Here is a 13,936-nt window from a genome sequence, read left to right on the forward strand (position 1 = left end):
GCGCACATCTCTGTCTCTATCTCTTGTCCGCTTAATGCGCGCGCACATCATCGTAGATAGACCGTGTCGAGGAGGGTACGGTGGATGACCCACCCAACCCCTGCCCTCTCCCTCTCTCTCTCTCTCACCTGCATCTCTCCTCTGTCACCCTCATTTAGTCCCGTCGTCCGTTTCGCGTCGTCTGCTGTGTCTTTGGGTATTCAAGGGATGTTTCTGCCGCCTTGCGACTGACGCCCGCCTCCCGGCCCGCGACGGTTTGGGAGGCCGGCTGGCGTCGACGCCCGACGCCGCGCGAGTCTAGAGCTTCGACTGCCTCTTGACCTTGTCCTCGGTCGCCTTCCTTCGCGAGTAGGCCGTCCAGAGACCGCTGACGAGGCCCAAGGGCGGGAGGACCCACTGGAGCAGCCACAAGATCCTCCCGCTGCCGGCGCCGTATCGGTTGGTCCAGGAAGAGACGAGCCGATCGACCTGTTGCTTGAGTTGGGGCGACGCGTTGATGCCTTTGGCCCAGCTCGGTCCGTCATTGTTGTCGTCGTCGTCGCCGCCGCCGGAAGATGACGACGACGGTGGCAAGGCGGAGGAGTTGTCGAGCACGACGTCGGCGTAGGGGATTTTTGAGGCGAGTTTGAGCTGCGAGTTGAGCCGATTGGTGGCGTCTTCGGGCGTCAGGCCGCGTTCGGTGTCGCGCTGGAGCATACGGCTGTGCTGGTCCTCCTCGGAGCTGGTGCAATGCGGGGGCAAGGGGCAGGGGAGGAGAAGCGACGTGGAACGAGGAGGACGTGTGAGCGGAAGGGAGCGAGGACGATCGTCCCAGGTGCGGCCATCAAGGCGGCAGCCGACGCAGGAACACACCACCAGACGAGGACGACCTGACCGCAGAACTTCCACATGCCCGCCTCGACGAGGAGGGGCGAGTCGACGACGACGACCTTTTCGCCGCGCAGCCAGTAGCCGACGAGGAGCCACGCCATCCTCCTGCGGATGGCGCCGTGGGTGAGGCGGTTGAGCGTCTTTGTGCGTTGCGGGTTGCCGAACACCTTGCGTCCCAGCGCGGGACGGTTGAGGGTGCCATCGTCGGCCAGGATGTCGGTGCCGAACTCGGCGACGAGCGCCCGCAGCGTCGGTTGGCCCGGTTCGACGACTTGGCGCGCGAGGATGTCGAGGTCGATCAGCGGGATGCGTGATGGGTGCGCCGAGATGAGGCGTGAAGCCGTGCTTTTCCCTGTGAGATGCCGACGGGCGGACGGTGCAGGTGATGTGGGTCAGTTGCAGCTCTCGGTGTGCGTCGACTAGGTGCGAGCCGGCGGACTTACCAGAGGCGATTCCGCCCGTCAATCCGACGACTGAAGTCGGTCAGGCGGCCAAGGGCGGTCGTAGAGGAGCGAAGAGGAGCGAAGAGGAGAGTGGGCAGGACGGACGAAGTGGTGAGTCGATCGTTGCGCCGAGTTGGACGCCATGCTCCTGAGCACCTACCCAGCATGGCGCAGTCTTGGTGCTGAAGATTCTATTGGGGCGGGAGAGAGGGAGCAGGACAGAGGCGAGGGTCTGTTGTGGTCTATGCAGGTTCGCGGGATGGTGGTGGAAGAGCAGAGGAAGGCAAACGAGTCCCGCTCCCCCTGCAGCCCCCTCCCCGGTTCCCACCGGCCAGGGTGTGGAGGAGGCGGGGCGCTGGGAAGGGTGTGCACGCACGAGCCAGCCAGCCCTTTCAGACGCGGCACCCCACGAGATTCGAGGCGGCCCTCGATCCCCCCAAAGTCTTCCTTTGCCCTCTCGGTCGGCCCAAAACCAGAGGGCCCGCTCATCCACTTCAGCTCGCCTTGTCCGCTAACACCTCTTCACAAATGCACGCCAGTGTCTGTCCTGTCGTCCCATGCCGCGCAAGGGGGGGAGCGCCGAACGCGCGATGTCGAGAAGAGTGGGCTGAGTATTTTGAGTTTATCAAAGAACCTTTCGGCGTCGCCGCTGCCTGCACGCGCACAACCGACCAACAGGCAGCTCGGCTTGTTAGATAGGAAGCGTCGGATGGTCGGTCGGCGTCTGTCTGTCTGTGGTCTATGGATGACGATATGCTGGCCCCTCATGATGGACGGGTCAAGGGGGAAAAAGCTTGTTGGGCGTTCTGCGCGATGTCGTTCCTTCTCCGTTGATAATGTAGATGGCGGAATCCGGCCCTAGGCATGTATGTGCTCTCGCTCGATCAAGTGGGCCAGTGTATCGCATCGGTCGAGCGTCGTGTAGCAGGTAGCAGCGTCAGGTGCTGGAGCGGAGCTGACGAGCACCGGACGCCATCGCGCGTTGCCTGGCATCGCATCGACGGCCAGACGGCCGCTTTCGAGGCATCCTCATTGTCTGCCACTCGTCGCTTCACTCGTTGCCCTGCTGCTCCTTGCTTCGAACCGCCGACGTGGCAGTGCCACGCTCCGGCGCGGCTGACGCAGCCTTCTGCTCGGCCTTCCTGCGGTTCTTGGCATGCTCGATAATCGAGCTCGGCAACCTCAGCGAGGTGCGAGGCGGCGAGGGAGGCACCGCGGCGGCGCCCGCGCCCTTGCCCGTCTGGGTCGCCATCATCTGCGGCGAGGTCGTCTCTTCCGAGTCGAGCGCCGACAACCGCGCAAGCTCATCCAGCGTCGCCTCGCTGATTACCGAGCTCGCATCGTCGTTGTCCGGCCCGAGCGCGCGCGCGTCGGCCGGCTCAGCGTTTTCGCTAGCTCGGCGCAGGTACTCTTGCAGCATCGCTCGCGTGTCCTGCACCTGCGGCAGCTGCTGTTGCTGCTGCGATGGTTGGTGAGACATTGTCGCCGGCGTGGGCGGCATGTGCGGATGTTGCTGACGCAGCTGCTGCTGGTGCTGTTGGTCCGGCGCTTGAAACTGTTGCTGATGCGGCGGCGGAGGCTGCTGATGGTTCAGGACATTGAGCTGATGATAGCTCTGGTACTGCTGCTGCTGCTGATGCTGATGCTGATGCTGCGGCACTTGGCCGTACGCGTGCGAGGCCGGGCTGTGACCATGGGGATGCGGATGGTTGTGGAACGAAGAAGACTGCGAGCCGCGCCTCTGATTGTTGCCCGGCTGCGAAAAGGTCCACGTCGGACTGGTCGAGTAGTGATGCGGCCCGCCATTGACGCCTTCGCTGTGCATCGAGGACGAAGCGTGGCTCGAACTCGACAGCCGGCGAGCAGTCTCGCCATTCGGAGCTACCGACAGCCCGGCCATCTGTCCCTCGAGCTCATCCGATGAACCAGCGTTCTTGGCATACGCATGGATGCCTGGCCCGGGCGGCAGACTCGTGACCGGAAGGACGACGCCGTTGGTGGCTCCCGCTGCCTCTCCGTTGGCGGCGGCAGCTGCAGCGGCTGCCGCTCTTGGCAGCGACTTTGACCGGTTCAGCGACTCGGACAGGCTGCGCGCTGTTTTGGTACGAGGACCGCTGCTGAGGTCGTCCCGCGTCGCGTTGACGGGCTCGGGCCCGAAGCTGATCTCGGCACCATACGCAAACGCCTCCTGGGCGTTTGGTCCATTCGACGGGTGAAGCACGCTGGGTAGGGCATGCTTGAAGGACGGCGAGGTGCGCGCGGACGCATGGCCGATGCTGGCCCGCGAGAAGCCGTCGTAGCTGCTCGGAGGGCCCGTGTCACTCTGACCCGAAGAGATGACGGGTTCCTGGGCATGCGCGAAGCGGGGCGGCTGCGGCTTAGGGCTCAGCCCATGGTTTCGAGACAGGGGCGCCAGCATCGCCGTCGTGGGTGGGAACGCGACGCCCTGCCCCAGCCCTCTTGCCATTTGTTCAAAGGCGAAGCTGCCTCCATAACCGCTAAAGGTGGGCGAGTCGTAGCGGCGCGGATTGGCGTACATGTCGCGATACGACCGACCATCGACGCCAGGAGGCCCGTTCTGGTAGCGCGGTCTCGGGTACGGGCCGTCGGGTGCCCGGCTGAGCCCATCTTCGCGCTCCTCGCACAGCTCGGCGATGAGCGCAGAGACGCGCTGCGACTTTGGGTTCATGAGGATCCGGCTGGCCCGCATAAACTCGCCGCGGATCGTGTAGAGGCCGTCCTTGGTGACGGTCCTGGACACGTTGTAGCCCATCTGGAACGGATCCTCGATGCACAGCTCCGAGTTCCAGCTCTTGCTGTCTTTGGAGAGCAGGCCTCCCTCGGTGCGGAGGCTGATGACGTCCTTGGCGTAGCTGAACTCCTTCGAAAAGTACCGGAAGAACTCGATCAGGAGCTCGCCGACGTTTTCCGTGTTCTGAGAGGTCCACTCCTTGCGCAGCGTGGCCACGTCGTCGTAGAAGTAGATGTTGTGGCCGTCGAGCTCCAGCTCCTCGGGCTTGAGCTGCCGCGTCGGCGGCACTCTCTGCAGGTTGGGTAGCACCGCCGGCCTCTTGACGTGGGTCAGGAAGTAGAGCGCGAGCAGCGTGTAGCCGTACGACGACAGCGTGCCCGTGTAGGGCGAATTGAGCTTGCGCCTCTTGGACCAGACCTTGAGGAAAAGGACCAGCGTCCGCAGCCGCGGCGGGTCGACCATGGCGTAGCTCAGCAACAGCCGAGTGTTCTCGAGCGCCAACCTGTTCTCGAAGCCGATGTCGCAGGCGATCTCGTACGGCAGCTCGGGCGTGGGAGCTGGGCGCCAAGGAGAGTCAGGGGCGACACAGGAAAGATGAGCCGAGCCGTATGGACGTCAGCTGGAGCTTGCCGAAGACGGCACGGAAAGCAAGCGAGAGCTTCGGCCTGCGACACTCACCACGACTGATCTTGATGATCGGGATCCGGGCTCTCGGCAGCGGCATGACGTTGAAGTCGGTCTCTGCAGTCGGGTTCGAGTTCGTGCGGGCAAAGATTAGTCGCTGTGCATCGCCGAGGCTGCCATTCGGGCCGGGACGGGTAGTGACTCCTTCCGCCACTGCAGGGTCCGGCTCTCACCTTCTCGGATCAGCTGGCTCAGGATCTCGACGAGCTCCGATGCTGTATGCTGCGTCGCGGGCTTGCCATCCTTCTTGCTGGTCAAGCAGCAGAGGTCCATGTCTGATGGCAGGGACAGGCAGAAAACGGGCGGGAGCGAGAGCAGGCGTTGGTCGTCAGCTCTTGTGACGCAGCGTGGCACCCTCAACCACGGAGGGGTGGGCCGCAGCAGCAGCGGGGACCATGCCAGCCAAAGCGCCCTTACTCACCAGAGTTGCGAAGCGCAAAGCCATTGGCCATGCTGCCAAACGCCAGGAGCTTGGCGCCAGGGCTGACCTTGGACGCCAAGCGTTCCAGTTGCCGCCGAGTCGCCTCCTTGATCCTGTACTCCTCCTCGGTGGGCAGTATCGGACTGAGGAAGGCGATGATGCAATTGGTAAGCTCCGCCGTATGCCGCTCGTAGGCGGCAGGGGTCATGGTGTTCTGATGGCTCGATCCGTGGTAAGGCACAGCGAAGCCGGCCGGGGCGGCGGGGACGTTGCCAGCAGCCATTGCGCTGAGAGAAGGTATCGAGGGCGGGAGGTGCTGGTTGGTCTGAGCTCGCATCCGAGGCGGGCTGCGGCTTCCTTGGGTCGAAGGCGGAAAATGCTGTGGGGGGCCCAGGGTCGGATGCGGTGCAGGAGTGACGGTCGAAGTTGACGCTCTCGCCCTGCCGTTCGCGCCCGCCGTCCCGTTCGGCAGTGCGCTAATCGGTGCGGAGCCACTGATGCCGGGTGTGGACGCAGTCCGCCCAGACGCCGACATGAGCGGGGCTGCCGGGCTGGCGGTGCCATTCTGACCCACGTCGGCCGGCGGCTGTACCGCTGGTTCCACATGTGCCTCGATCCTTGCCTTTGAAGGGCTTGGCGGGAGGCCGGCCGGCAGCGTCGGACTGCGGTGCGAGGACGAGGCCAGCGGTGGGACGTCGAGACGGTCCGAGTTGGGCACCCTCATCTGGGCTGCGCTGAAGCTCGGCCCGGAAAACTTGGCTGTCCCAGGGTCGATGGGTGAGGATGATGCGGAAAGGGCGGCCCGCATCTTGGCGCTGGCTTCGGAGCGGGCGGTGGCCTTGCTGGGAGATGAGCTCGATGACCTTGTGGGCGGTAACCCTGCAGACTTTGGCGCGAGGAGGTCAACGGCCTGGTCATTGGCAGACTGCGGGCGGGCCTCGTTTGTCTGAGCTGGGTCGATACGGGCATCGCCGGAGAGCCGCGAAGGCCCTGGATTTGGTTGCTCCATGCTGAGAGTTGAGCTGTGGAAGGCAGCCTTGTCGAACGAGGGCCAAGGACTTTGTCTGGACCGAGAGCGGTTCGGCTGGCAGGCGGGCGTGATCAAACTGATCGCCGTTGACTGAGGGTGGCGCAGCAAAGACGGGCAGTCGACTCTGCAGAAGCCCAGTCAGGCGAACAATGCCGCAGGCTTGGAGAGTGGCGGCTGGCGGTGCAAGGTGAAAGCCTCGGTCGATCGCCGAAGAAAGGTTGCGCCGTTCTGTAGCGCCGGTGGTGCGACGAGTCAAGCGGTGCTGGGTCGAGGGATTAAGCTGGCCTCAAAGGCGGCTATGCTGAGCTGGGTCGGGTTCCACTGCGGGGCCTGCAAGCACGAGCTGAGCTGCGAGCAATTTGAAACGGCTTCCTGAAGATACTGCGAGACGAGTTCGGGTGGTATTGACGCCCGCTTAGTGTGAGTAGGCAACGCCGATGCCGAGGCTGGACGGACCAGTGAGCGGCAAGGGCAGACAAGGCGGTAGCTGCAAATGCGAGGGCCGACTCGGACAATGGTGTTGGCGCTGGTGTGCAAGCGGCGATGGTCGAGGGGACTCGGAGAAACGGTGTTCCCCGAGGGCGAGGGTAGGCGCTTTTGAGGTGGCGAGTGCGACGAGGTTCTGCTTACAGAACGATGCAGTCCGATGGGCAGTAGTGTCGGGGCAGAGGCTGGCAGACCGGTCGAGACTGGAGCGCTACGCTGAAAGCCGAAAGGTGAAGTGGGGTGAGTGGGGGGGTCGCGGCAAAGCGCTAGCGCAGCCGGCGTAGGGAGTGGCGTCTGAGGGGGAAGCGCAAGGAGATTGCGGGTGCCGCTCAGGGCCGTGTTGGACTCGACGGGCGGGCCTCGGGGGGCTGAAGACTTGCGTGCCGAGGCAGGCGGCTTCGAGCGTCGCACAAGAACGGTACGTAGTCGTGCCAGCGAAGCCGTGATGGGACCGGACCGGCGGCCAGGAGTGGAGCGATGAAGGCCGGAGTCAGTTCGGATGGCGACGGTGACGGGAGACCTGGCGGGTGAGCGAGCGAAAGGGTTTGGAGGGTGGTCGACGTGGAGCGGACGTCGTCTTGGCCTTTGCGTGGTGTTCGTCGCGATGGAGGTACAGTGGTAGTAGTTGTGAGGACGAGGGCAGGTGAGCAGCCTTCGATGGAGAGAGTGGTGCGAGCGCAGTCGGGGTGAAGGTGACGACTGACAGAAGAGAGAGCAGCGGCGGTGAGCGGCAACAAGCAATCAACCAACCAACCAACCAACCAACCAACCAACCCACCAACCCCAGCGAGCCAGCTTGCAAAAGGCAAAATGCCAACGGCGCCCAACCGTACCGGGCGTTGGCTGGCCTGCCTCGCCTCTCGAGCTTGGTTGGGTGCGTGTGCGCTTGGCCTTTTTCGCCTGCCTGCCTGCCTGCCCGCTTCTCGGTCGGTCGGCCGGTCGGGTCGATGTCTGGCCTGCCTGTCTTGGCCTCGCTGGCTGGCTTCGCCTGGCTTGCTGGCTTGCTTGGTGGCTGAGCGTCGAGGGGCGTGCGCTCGCCTCCCACCACAACCGGCTGCTACTCAAGACTCTGCTTGCCTCTCCGCAGCCTCGTACGCTGTCGACGGGTGGTTGCAGACCGATGACCTCGGCCTCGGCCTCCCTTCTCTAGCCTCTAGCTTCCTCAGCCCCGCCCTTTGGCTTGGGAGTGGGTCAACCGGTTCGTCGCGGCGCCGACTGCGAGCATCTCGAAATCAGCTGAAGCCTGCAGAGAGTGTGTAGTGCAGCCTCTCGTCGACCCTGCTTGGCATAGCCAGGCCAACGCTTTCCTTTCTCCCAGCAGCACCCCAGCGTGGGAGCGTGCAAGGGACGCGTCTTTCCCGTGGCTTCTCACGCTCTCTCAACCCGCATCATCGCCGTCGTCCGTCCCCTTTCGTCGCCGGTGACCCCGAAGACAAAGCCAGCGCGGGCCTGCGCCGCGTGCAGAGGTTGCAGCCAGGCTCTGGGACCCCACCACCGCAGCCCCCCACGCCTTCTTCGGATATCGGGCAGCGCACCGTCGCCCTCAGGCCAATACGTATCGGCGTCTCGCGCGAAAAACGGGTCAGACAGTCTCGTCGCGCCCCTCCTCCTCGATCCTCCGTCGGTCGCAGTGCTCAACAAGGCAGCAGGCCCTTGGCACAGAAAAGAATGGCAATTAAGGTGGCGAGATGGCCAGGCCTGGGCCCGGCGTAGGAAGCATCAGATGGGGGCGTCGTGCTGGATCATGCAGAGAGAGAGAGAGGCTGATGGCCGGCAAAAGGCAGATGCACGCTGATAGGCTGGCTGTCGTCCACCGGCCTGGGCAAGGGCGTCATCCCTTGGTCGTCGAGTCGCTGTTCCAGCTTTCGCGTTGTCGCGCCGCTCCGCCGCCGCCGCCGTGGCCCGCACTCGTGCGTTCGCCATCGTCGTCGTCGCCGTCGTCATCGCCGTTACCTGCATCGTCGTCGTCGTCTTCGGCCTCGGCCTCGATCCTTCGCGCCACCTGCAGCAGTTGCGCAATCTCTGATCGCTCGCAAGGGTTGGAAAGGAACTCGCTCTGTTCGAGGCACGTCGTCAATCGCAGCACAAGAGTAGGCTCTTTGTGTCAGCTCTTGTCTCCGCCTCGCGGTTCGGTGTCGTCGGCCGGCAAGCGCGGTGGGCTGCACCTCGAGACTCACCATGGCGAGCATTTCGGCGCTGGGCCGCTTGTCCGGATCCATCTCGGTGGCCCAGTGCAGGAACTGCTTGAGCTCATACGACGCTGCGCTCGGGTCGCTCAGCGCAGGCAGGCCCATCTTGGCCGTCAGCGTGATGGCGCGCAGCGGCGGGAAGTCGACGCGCGGCGGATCGCCCTCGATCATCTCCCACAGCACCACACCGAGCGACCAGATGTCGCACCGGACGTCGTACGAGTCCGCCCGGATCACTTCGGGCGCCATCCAGTACGGCGTGCCCACCACCGAACGCCGGCTCACGTTGCCCGGCCCGAGCTGGCTGGCGTGGGTGAAGTCGCTGATCTTGGCCGCCCCCGACGCAGAGAGCATGATGTTGTCCGACCGCACGTCGCGGTGGATGACCTTGCGCGCGTGGAGGAACTGGAGCGCGTCCACCAGATCGGCCATGATGCGGCTCATGTGGTCCTCTTGGAGCTCGATGCCGGCACCCTTGAGCGCAATCAGATCCGCCAGGCTGCGGTCGGCCAGCTCCTGCACAATCCACACCGCATCGCCCTGCAGGAAGACGGCGTCGAGGCTGATGAGGTGCGGGTGGATGCAGCTGCGCCACAGCGCCACCTCCTTTGGCAGCTCCTGCAGCCGCAGCGACGTCTCGCCCTCGGCATCGGGCACCTGCACCACCTTGATCGCGACCCTGCCCCGGCTGGCCACCTTTGTGGCTGCGTAGACCGGTCCGCTCTCGCCGTCCCCAATCATCTCGATGTCTTCGAAGCTCCCGGGTGCGGGCGTGGGAGAGAGGATGCCCTCGAGGTAGGCTAGCCTCTCCGGCAGATGCGGCGGGGTCGGTGCCCGGACTGGGTCGCGGCTGGCCACCGTGGGCGCCGCCTTTGGCTGGGTGCGATCGAGCCGCTCCGGCTGCGACGGGGCTTTTGGAGTCTGTTGATTGGAAGGTGGAGCCGTAGGACGCGAGTCGTGCTGTATCACGGGCGTCGGCGCCTGCGCCTGCGCCTGCGCCTGCGTCTGCGGCCTCGTCTCGGTCGCGGATGGTCGAAGCCCCATGTTTTGGGTGGCAAACTCCTTTGGTGGCGGCAGCGGCGGCACGGGCGGCGTGTCATCGACGCCCAACGACATGGGCATCACGTCGTCCAGATCCATCGACTGCCGCGCCAGCATCAGCTCCCGGAACGTCCGGATCTTCTCGTTGTCGTCGCCGAACACCGAGTCTGTATCAAACCCGCTGGCGTAATGCATCGAGACGGGGAAGCGACGGACGTCGCTGCTGACGCGGTGAGGCGGGAAGGAGTCGGGGCCGTGGTGCTCCCCAGGGCCACCATGGCTGTCGAGGAACTCGGCTTCGTTGCCTTCCCATTCCATGCCATCGCCGTCGTCGAGGTCGTCGTCGTCGGGCCGGCTTCTCGTAAACGTGGGCACCGGCGAGCGTGCAGCCGCGCGAACGTAAGGGCTCGCCTTCTCCGTCGCCTCAGACGCGGGCTGGCTGGTGCTGCTGCGCGGAGAATCGCCGGTAGAGCCAGCCGCGGACGCCGTGGTGGGGATGACGGCGGGCAGTGCTGTTGCAGGACCGTGGCCGGGCACCTGGCGCAAGTCTTGCGGGGAGTGAGCGCGCTGAGGTTTGGATCGACTGTCGCTGTCGTACTGCTGCTGCTGCTGCTGCTGCTGCTGCTGCTGCTGAAACTCTCGATCCGCTCTCGAGTCGACAGAGGGCGGTGAACCGTGGTAGGCTGGTTGGAAGAATGGCGAGGCACGTGTAATGTCCGATGGACTTTCTGGCGCATCGGCAAACGCAGGCGTCATGGTCGACGACCGCACAGAGGCGTCGTCGTCGGCGAGCCACTCCTCGACCGCATCGTCCGCGTCGCGCGGGTCGCTCGAGGGCGAGGGGAGCGTCGGAGGGTGCACCCTTGCCGTATGCTCGCGCCCAGCTCCGGCGGTGCCAGCATCATTGCCTGCGCTCCGTGGTCCAGAGCTCGAGGAAGGCAGTGAGTAGAAGCCATCGGCTCCAGGCAGGATGTATTCGGGCTGCCTCGGAGCCTTTGAGGGCTTTGGTGGAGGAGGTGGCGGCGGCGGTCCTACTGAGCTTCGAACTGAGCTGAACGAGCCCGAGCTCGACCGCGAGTAGGGCGCGTTGGTGTGCCCGGTCGACGCCGAGAAGATCGAGTTGTGCTGCAGGTCAGAGGACCTCGCCAGCGAGCTGTGCGACTGCGCCGAAGCCAGCTCGCTGTCCGAGACCATGCTTCGTGGAGAGGCCCTGCCGTGCCCGTGCCCGTGCCCTTGGGACGACACGCTCGCCGAACCCGCGCGGATATAGTCCGGCGTCCGGTTCCGCTCAAAGAGGCTCTCCTGCTGCGCCACCCGAGCCAGGCTATCCTGAGACGTCTTCTTGCTGACGTTGGTCGGCGTCGCCCTCCTGAAGCCGGTCCCGTAGGGCGAGCTGGCCTCCTCTGAGGACGCAGACGCGGCAGAGGCGGCGGCATTCGACCATCGCGTTACTGCGGTTGAGGGCGGGTAGATGCGAGGCGGGATGTTGCGCCTCTCGCGAAGGCCAAGGCCGCGAGCGCGATTGTGGTTGCTGTCAGAGGAACCGCTGTTGGTCTGGCTGTGACCCTGGCTGTGACCCTGGCTGTGACCCTGGCTGTGGCCCTGGCTGTGGCTCTGGAGGCTCTCCGAACAGCTAGACGCTGCTGACGCGGATCCCAGCCGGGTCCAGCTCTCTTGCGTCAGCGGGCGCCTCGATAGCAACGGCGATGCCGAGGCGCTGGGCACCGGGCTTCGTGCGGGATAGGCAGCGTGTCCTGGCGCGTGGTCGGGCTGGGCGGACTGACTGCCGGATCCCGGCCAGTCCTTGGGTGGGACGATGGGCGAAGCGGTAGTGCGCAGCGAACTGCTAAAGGAGGCTGGCGATCCGGGCAGCGCAGCGGCGTGATAGCTGGCCCCGCTCAGCAACGGCGAGGGCTGTGATGGCGACCGGGCCGACAAGCCAGGACTGAGGTTGCGATGGTAGCCCGACGAGTGGCCAGACGAGCTGGCACCCCCGGGCGACGACGCTCGCTCCGGGTCGGTCATGCCACGCCATCCTTCGTGAGGCACCTGCAGCGGTGCTGGACTGTGACCTGGCCGCGAGATCATCCGCCTCTCGATGGGCGGGGCTGGCGCTGCGTGGTGGTTGGACCCGGACGTCATCGTCAGCCTCGACGTATGGCTGTGGGCCGAGTTAAAGTCGGTCGAAGTCGAGCTCGGACTGATTCCTGGACTAGAGAACTCTGGCGTCAGGCCTGCCGGCGAATTGCGGCGGCCGCTCAGCATCGAGGCGCGGATCGGCATAGGCTTGCCCTTGGTAGCCTTCGACGCCTGGGTGATGCGCACCTCCTCGGCATCGTCGTCCTCGTAATCGATGTCGCGGTAATCGATCTCGGTGTGCTCGGTCCCCGCGATGTTCAGGTTGCGGCCGCTCCGGTAGCCTGCGTCCGGCTCTCCTCCGTCCCAGTCGCGCGTGGCGGCGGCATCCTGGCTGCTTGCGGGCGAGCGAAGGCTGCCGCCCTGATGTGGGGCCGGTGGTCTCGGGGCGACGGCCGTGGGCGGCGCGCTCAGCTGAGCTGCCTTAGTCTTTGGCGATCGGCCGGTGCCGTGGATGCCGAGGCCGCCGATCATGGGAGAAAGGTGGCCAGCCGGCTTTGGCGATGACGGCGATGGCGATGGCGACGAGGACGACGACGGCTGTGGTTGCTCGCCCTGGCTCGAGCTGCTCGGCGGCTCGGTGGCGGGCAACGCACTGAGCAACGAAGAGGCCCAGTCGTCGTCTGCCTTGAGGTCCGGAAGCAGCGGACTCTTGCCAAACACGGGCGAAAATTCGACACCTTCCTTGAAGGCCCCCTGTGGGCTAAAGTCCCAGGCCTGCTCGAGGACGCTGCTGTAGGACGTGCTGGCGACCGACGCTCGATTCCGGGCGTGGGGCGACTGGGCCGCGACGAGATCAAAGTCAATGTCTTGCTGCTCCTGCCGCAGCTGGCCGTAGAGCCGGTCGCGGGCGAGCTCCGGGTCCTCGCCGCGCTCCGCCTCCTTGCGCACGTAGTACTCGGTCCTCTCCTTGATCAGCCTCGCCGCCGCCGCCGGATCCTCGCGCACCCTGTCGGCATCCATGCCGTAGGCGTTCAGCACCTGCGCCCAAGAGCTGGGCAGGCCAGTGTAGCCCTGCGGGCCAACGTCGACGTGGACGTTGTGCGAGACGTCATAGGGAAGACCGATCCTGGGGTCGTCCTCGTACGTTGGCTCGGCCAGACCAGCGTACGCATCCGTTGGACTGAGATCGGCGTCGGCGCCGTCCGAAGCGACCGTGGGCGCCTTGGCGTGGTTGGCCGACCTCTGGAAGAAGCCGTGCGACGAGCCAGAGTGCGGCCCTGACGTTCCGCCATCCTGCGCCGTCAGGGGCCGGCGCAGCTTTGCCGCAGACGCCTTGCCCAGCTTCTTGAGTCCGGCGCTGACGGTGGCCGAAGTGGCCGAGGCGCCAAACCGGATCGACTGCAACGCCTTGGGAGTGTCGGGGCCGTTGAGGCGCGGACTCGGTCCGGGTCCGGCCGTAGCGTACCGGTCACCTCCGGCGCTGTGTAGGCTGCCGTTCTCAAGCGAGTTTCGAGGACGGGGCTCACGCGACTGCACCTCGATAGGAGATCGCCAGCCCGAGGGCCCAGCGCCGTGGTCGGGCTCGTAGCCGGCATGGGCTTCTGGCGGAAGATCGGGCAGGTCACGATGCACATTGAGCGCCGTCTTGGGTCTCAGAGTGTCGGAGCTCGCCGTCGGAGCCGCCGTCTGCTGATGGTAGCGCTCTTCGGGGCTGAGGTAGGTCTGCTTGCCGTACGAGGCGGCGCCCCGGCTGTAGGGGTCATCGAGGGCATCGTCTGACCTCGACCAGCCCTGAGGAGAATCGCCTTGGCGCCAGCCGCCACGCTGGTCTATGGAAGAGGTGCTCGAGTTGTTCCAGCGCAGCTTGGAGAGCCTGAGGGCGTTTGAAGTCTTAGGCGTCCTCTCACCAGACTTGGTGGCGGCGGCGGCTGCACCGAGCAT

General features: G+C 65.4%; 3 protein-coding genes across 3 annotated transcripts; all 3 read right to left on the reverse strand.

The window, feature by feature from the left end:
- Positions 1 to 297: 297 nt before the first annotated feature.
- Positions 298 to 1,480, reverse strand: PFL1_01643 (uncharacterized protein; the record flags this gene model as incomplete). Its single annotated transcript, XM_007879153.1, has 4 exons — positions 298 to 721; positions 853 to 1,222; positions 1,314 to 1,343; positions 1,474 to 1,480. The coding sequence occupies 4 exons, from the start codon at positions 1,478 to 1,480 to the stop codon at positions 298 to 300; spliced, it is 831 nt and encodes a 276-aa protein (XP_007877344.1).
- Positions 1,481 to 2,364: 884 nt separating this feature from the next.
- PFL1_01644 (uncharacterized protein) lies at positions 2,365 to 6,179 on the reverse strand (the record flags this gene model as incomplete). The annotated part of the gene is made up of 4 exons (XM_007879154.1): positions 2,365 to 4,622; positions 4,744 to 4,806; positions 4,923 to 5,024; positions 5,171 to 6,179. 4 exons carry the CDS (start codon positions 6,177 to 6,179, stop codon positions 2,365 to 2,367), a joined length of 3,432 nt encoding a protein of 1,143 aa, XP_007877345.1.
- A 2,338-nt stretch (positions 6,180 to 8,517) lies between these two features.
- Positions 8,518 to 13,936, reverse strand: PFL1_01645 (uncharacterized protein; the record flags this gene model as incomplete). The annotated part of the gene is made up of 2 exons (XM_007879155.1): positions 8,518 to 8,742; positions 8,864 to 13,936. The coding sequence occupies 2 exons, from the start codon at positions 13,934 to 13,936 to the stop codon at positions 8,518 to 8,520; spliced, it is 5,298 nt and encodes a 1,765-aa protein (XP_007877346.1).

This window comes from Pseudozyma flocculosa, assembly GCF_000417875.1.
Source record: "Pseudozyma flocculosa PF-1 unplaced genomic scaffold scaffold00004, whole genome shotgun sequence".
Lineage (NCBI taxonomy): Eukaryota > Fungi > Basidiomycota > Ustilaginomycetes > Ustilaginales > Ustilaginaceae > Pseudozyma > Pseudozyma flocculosa.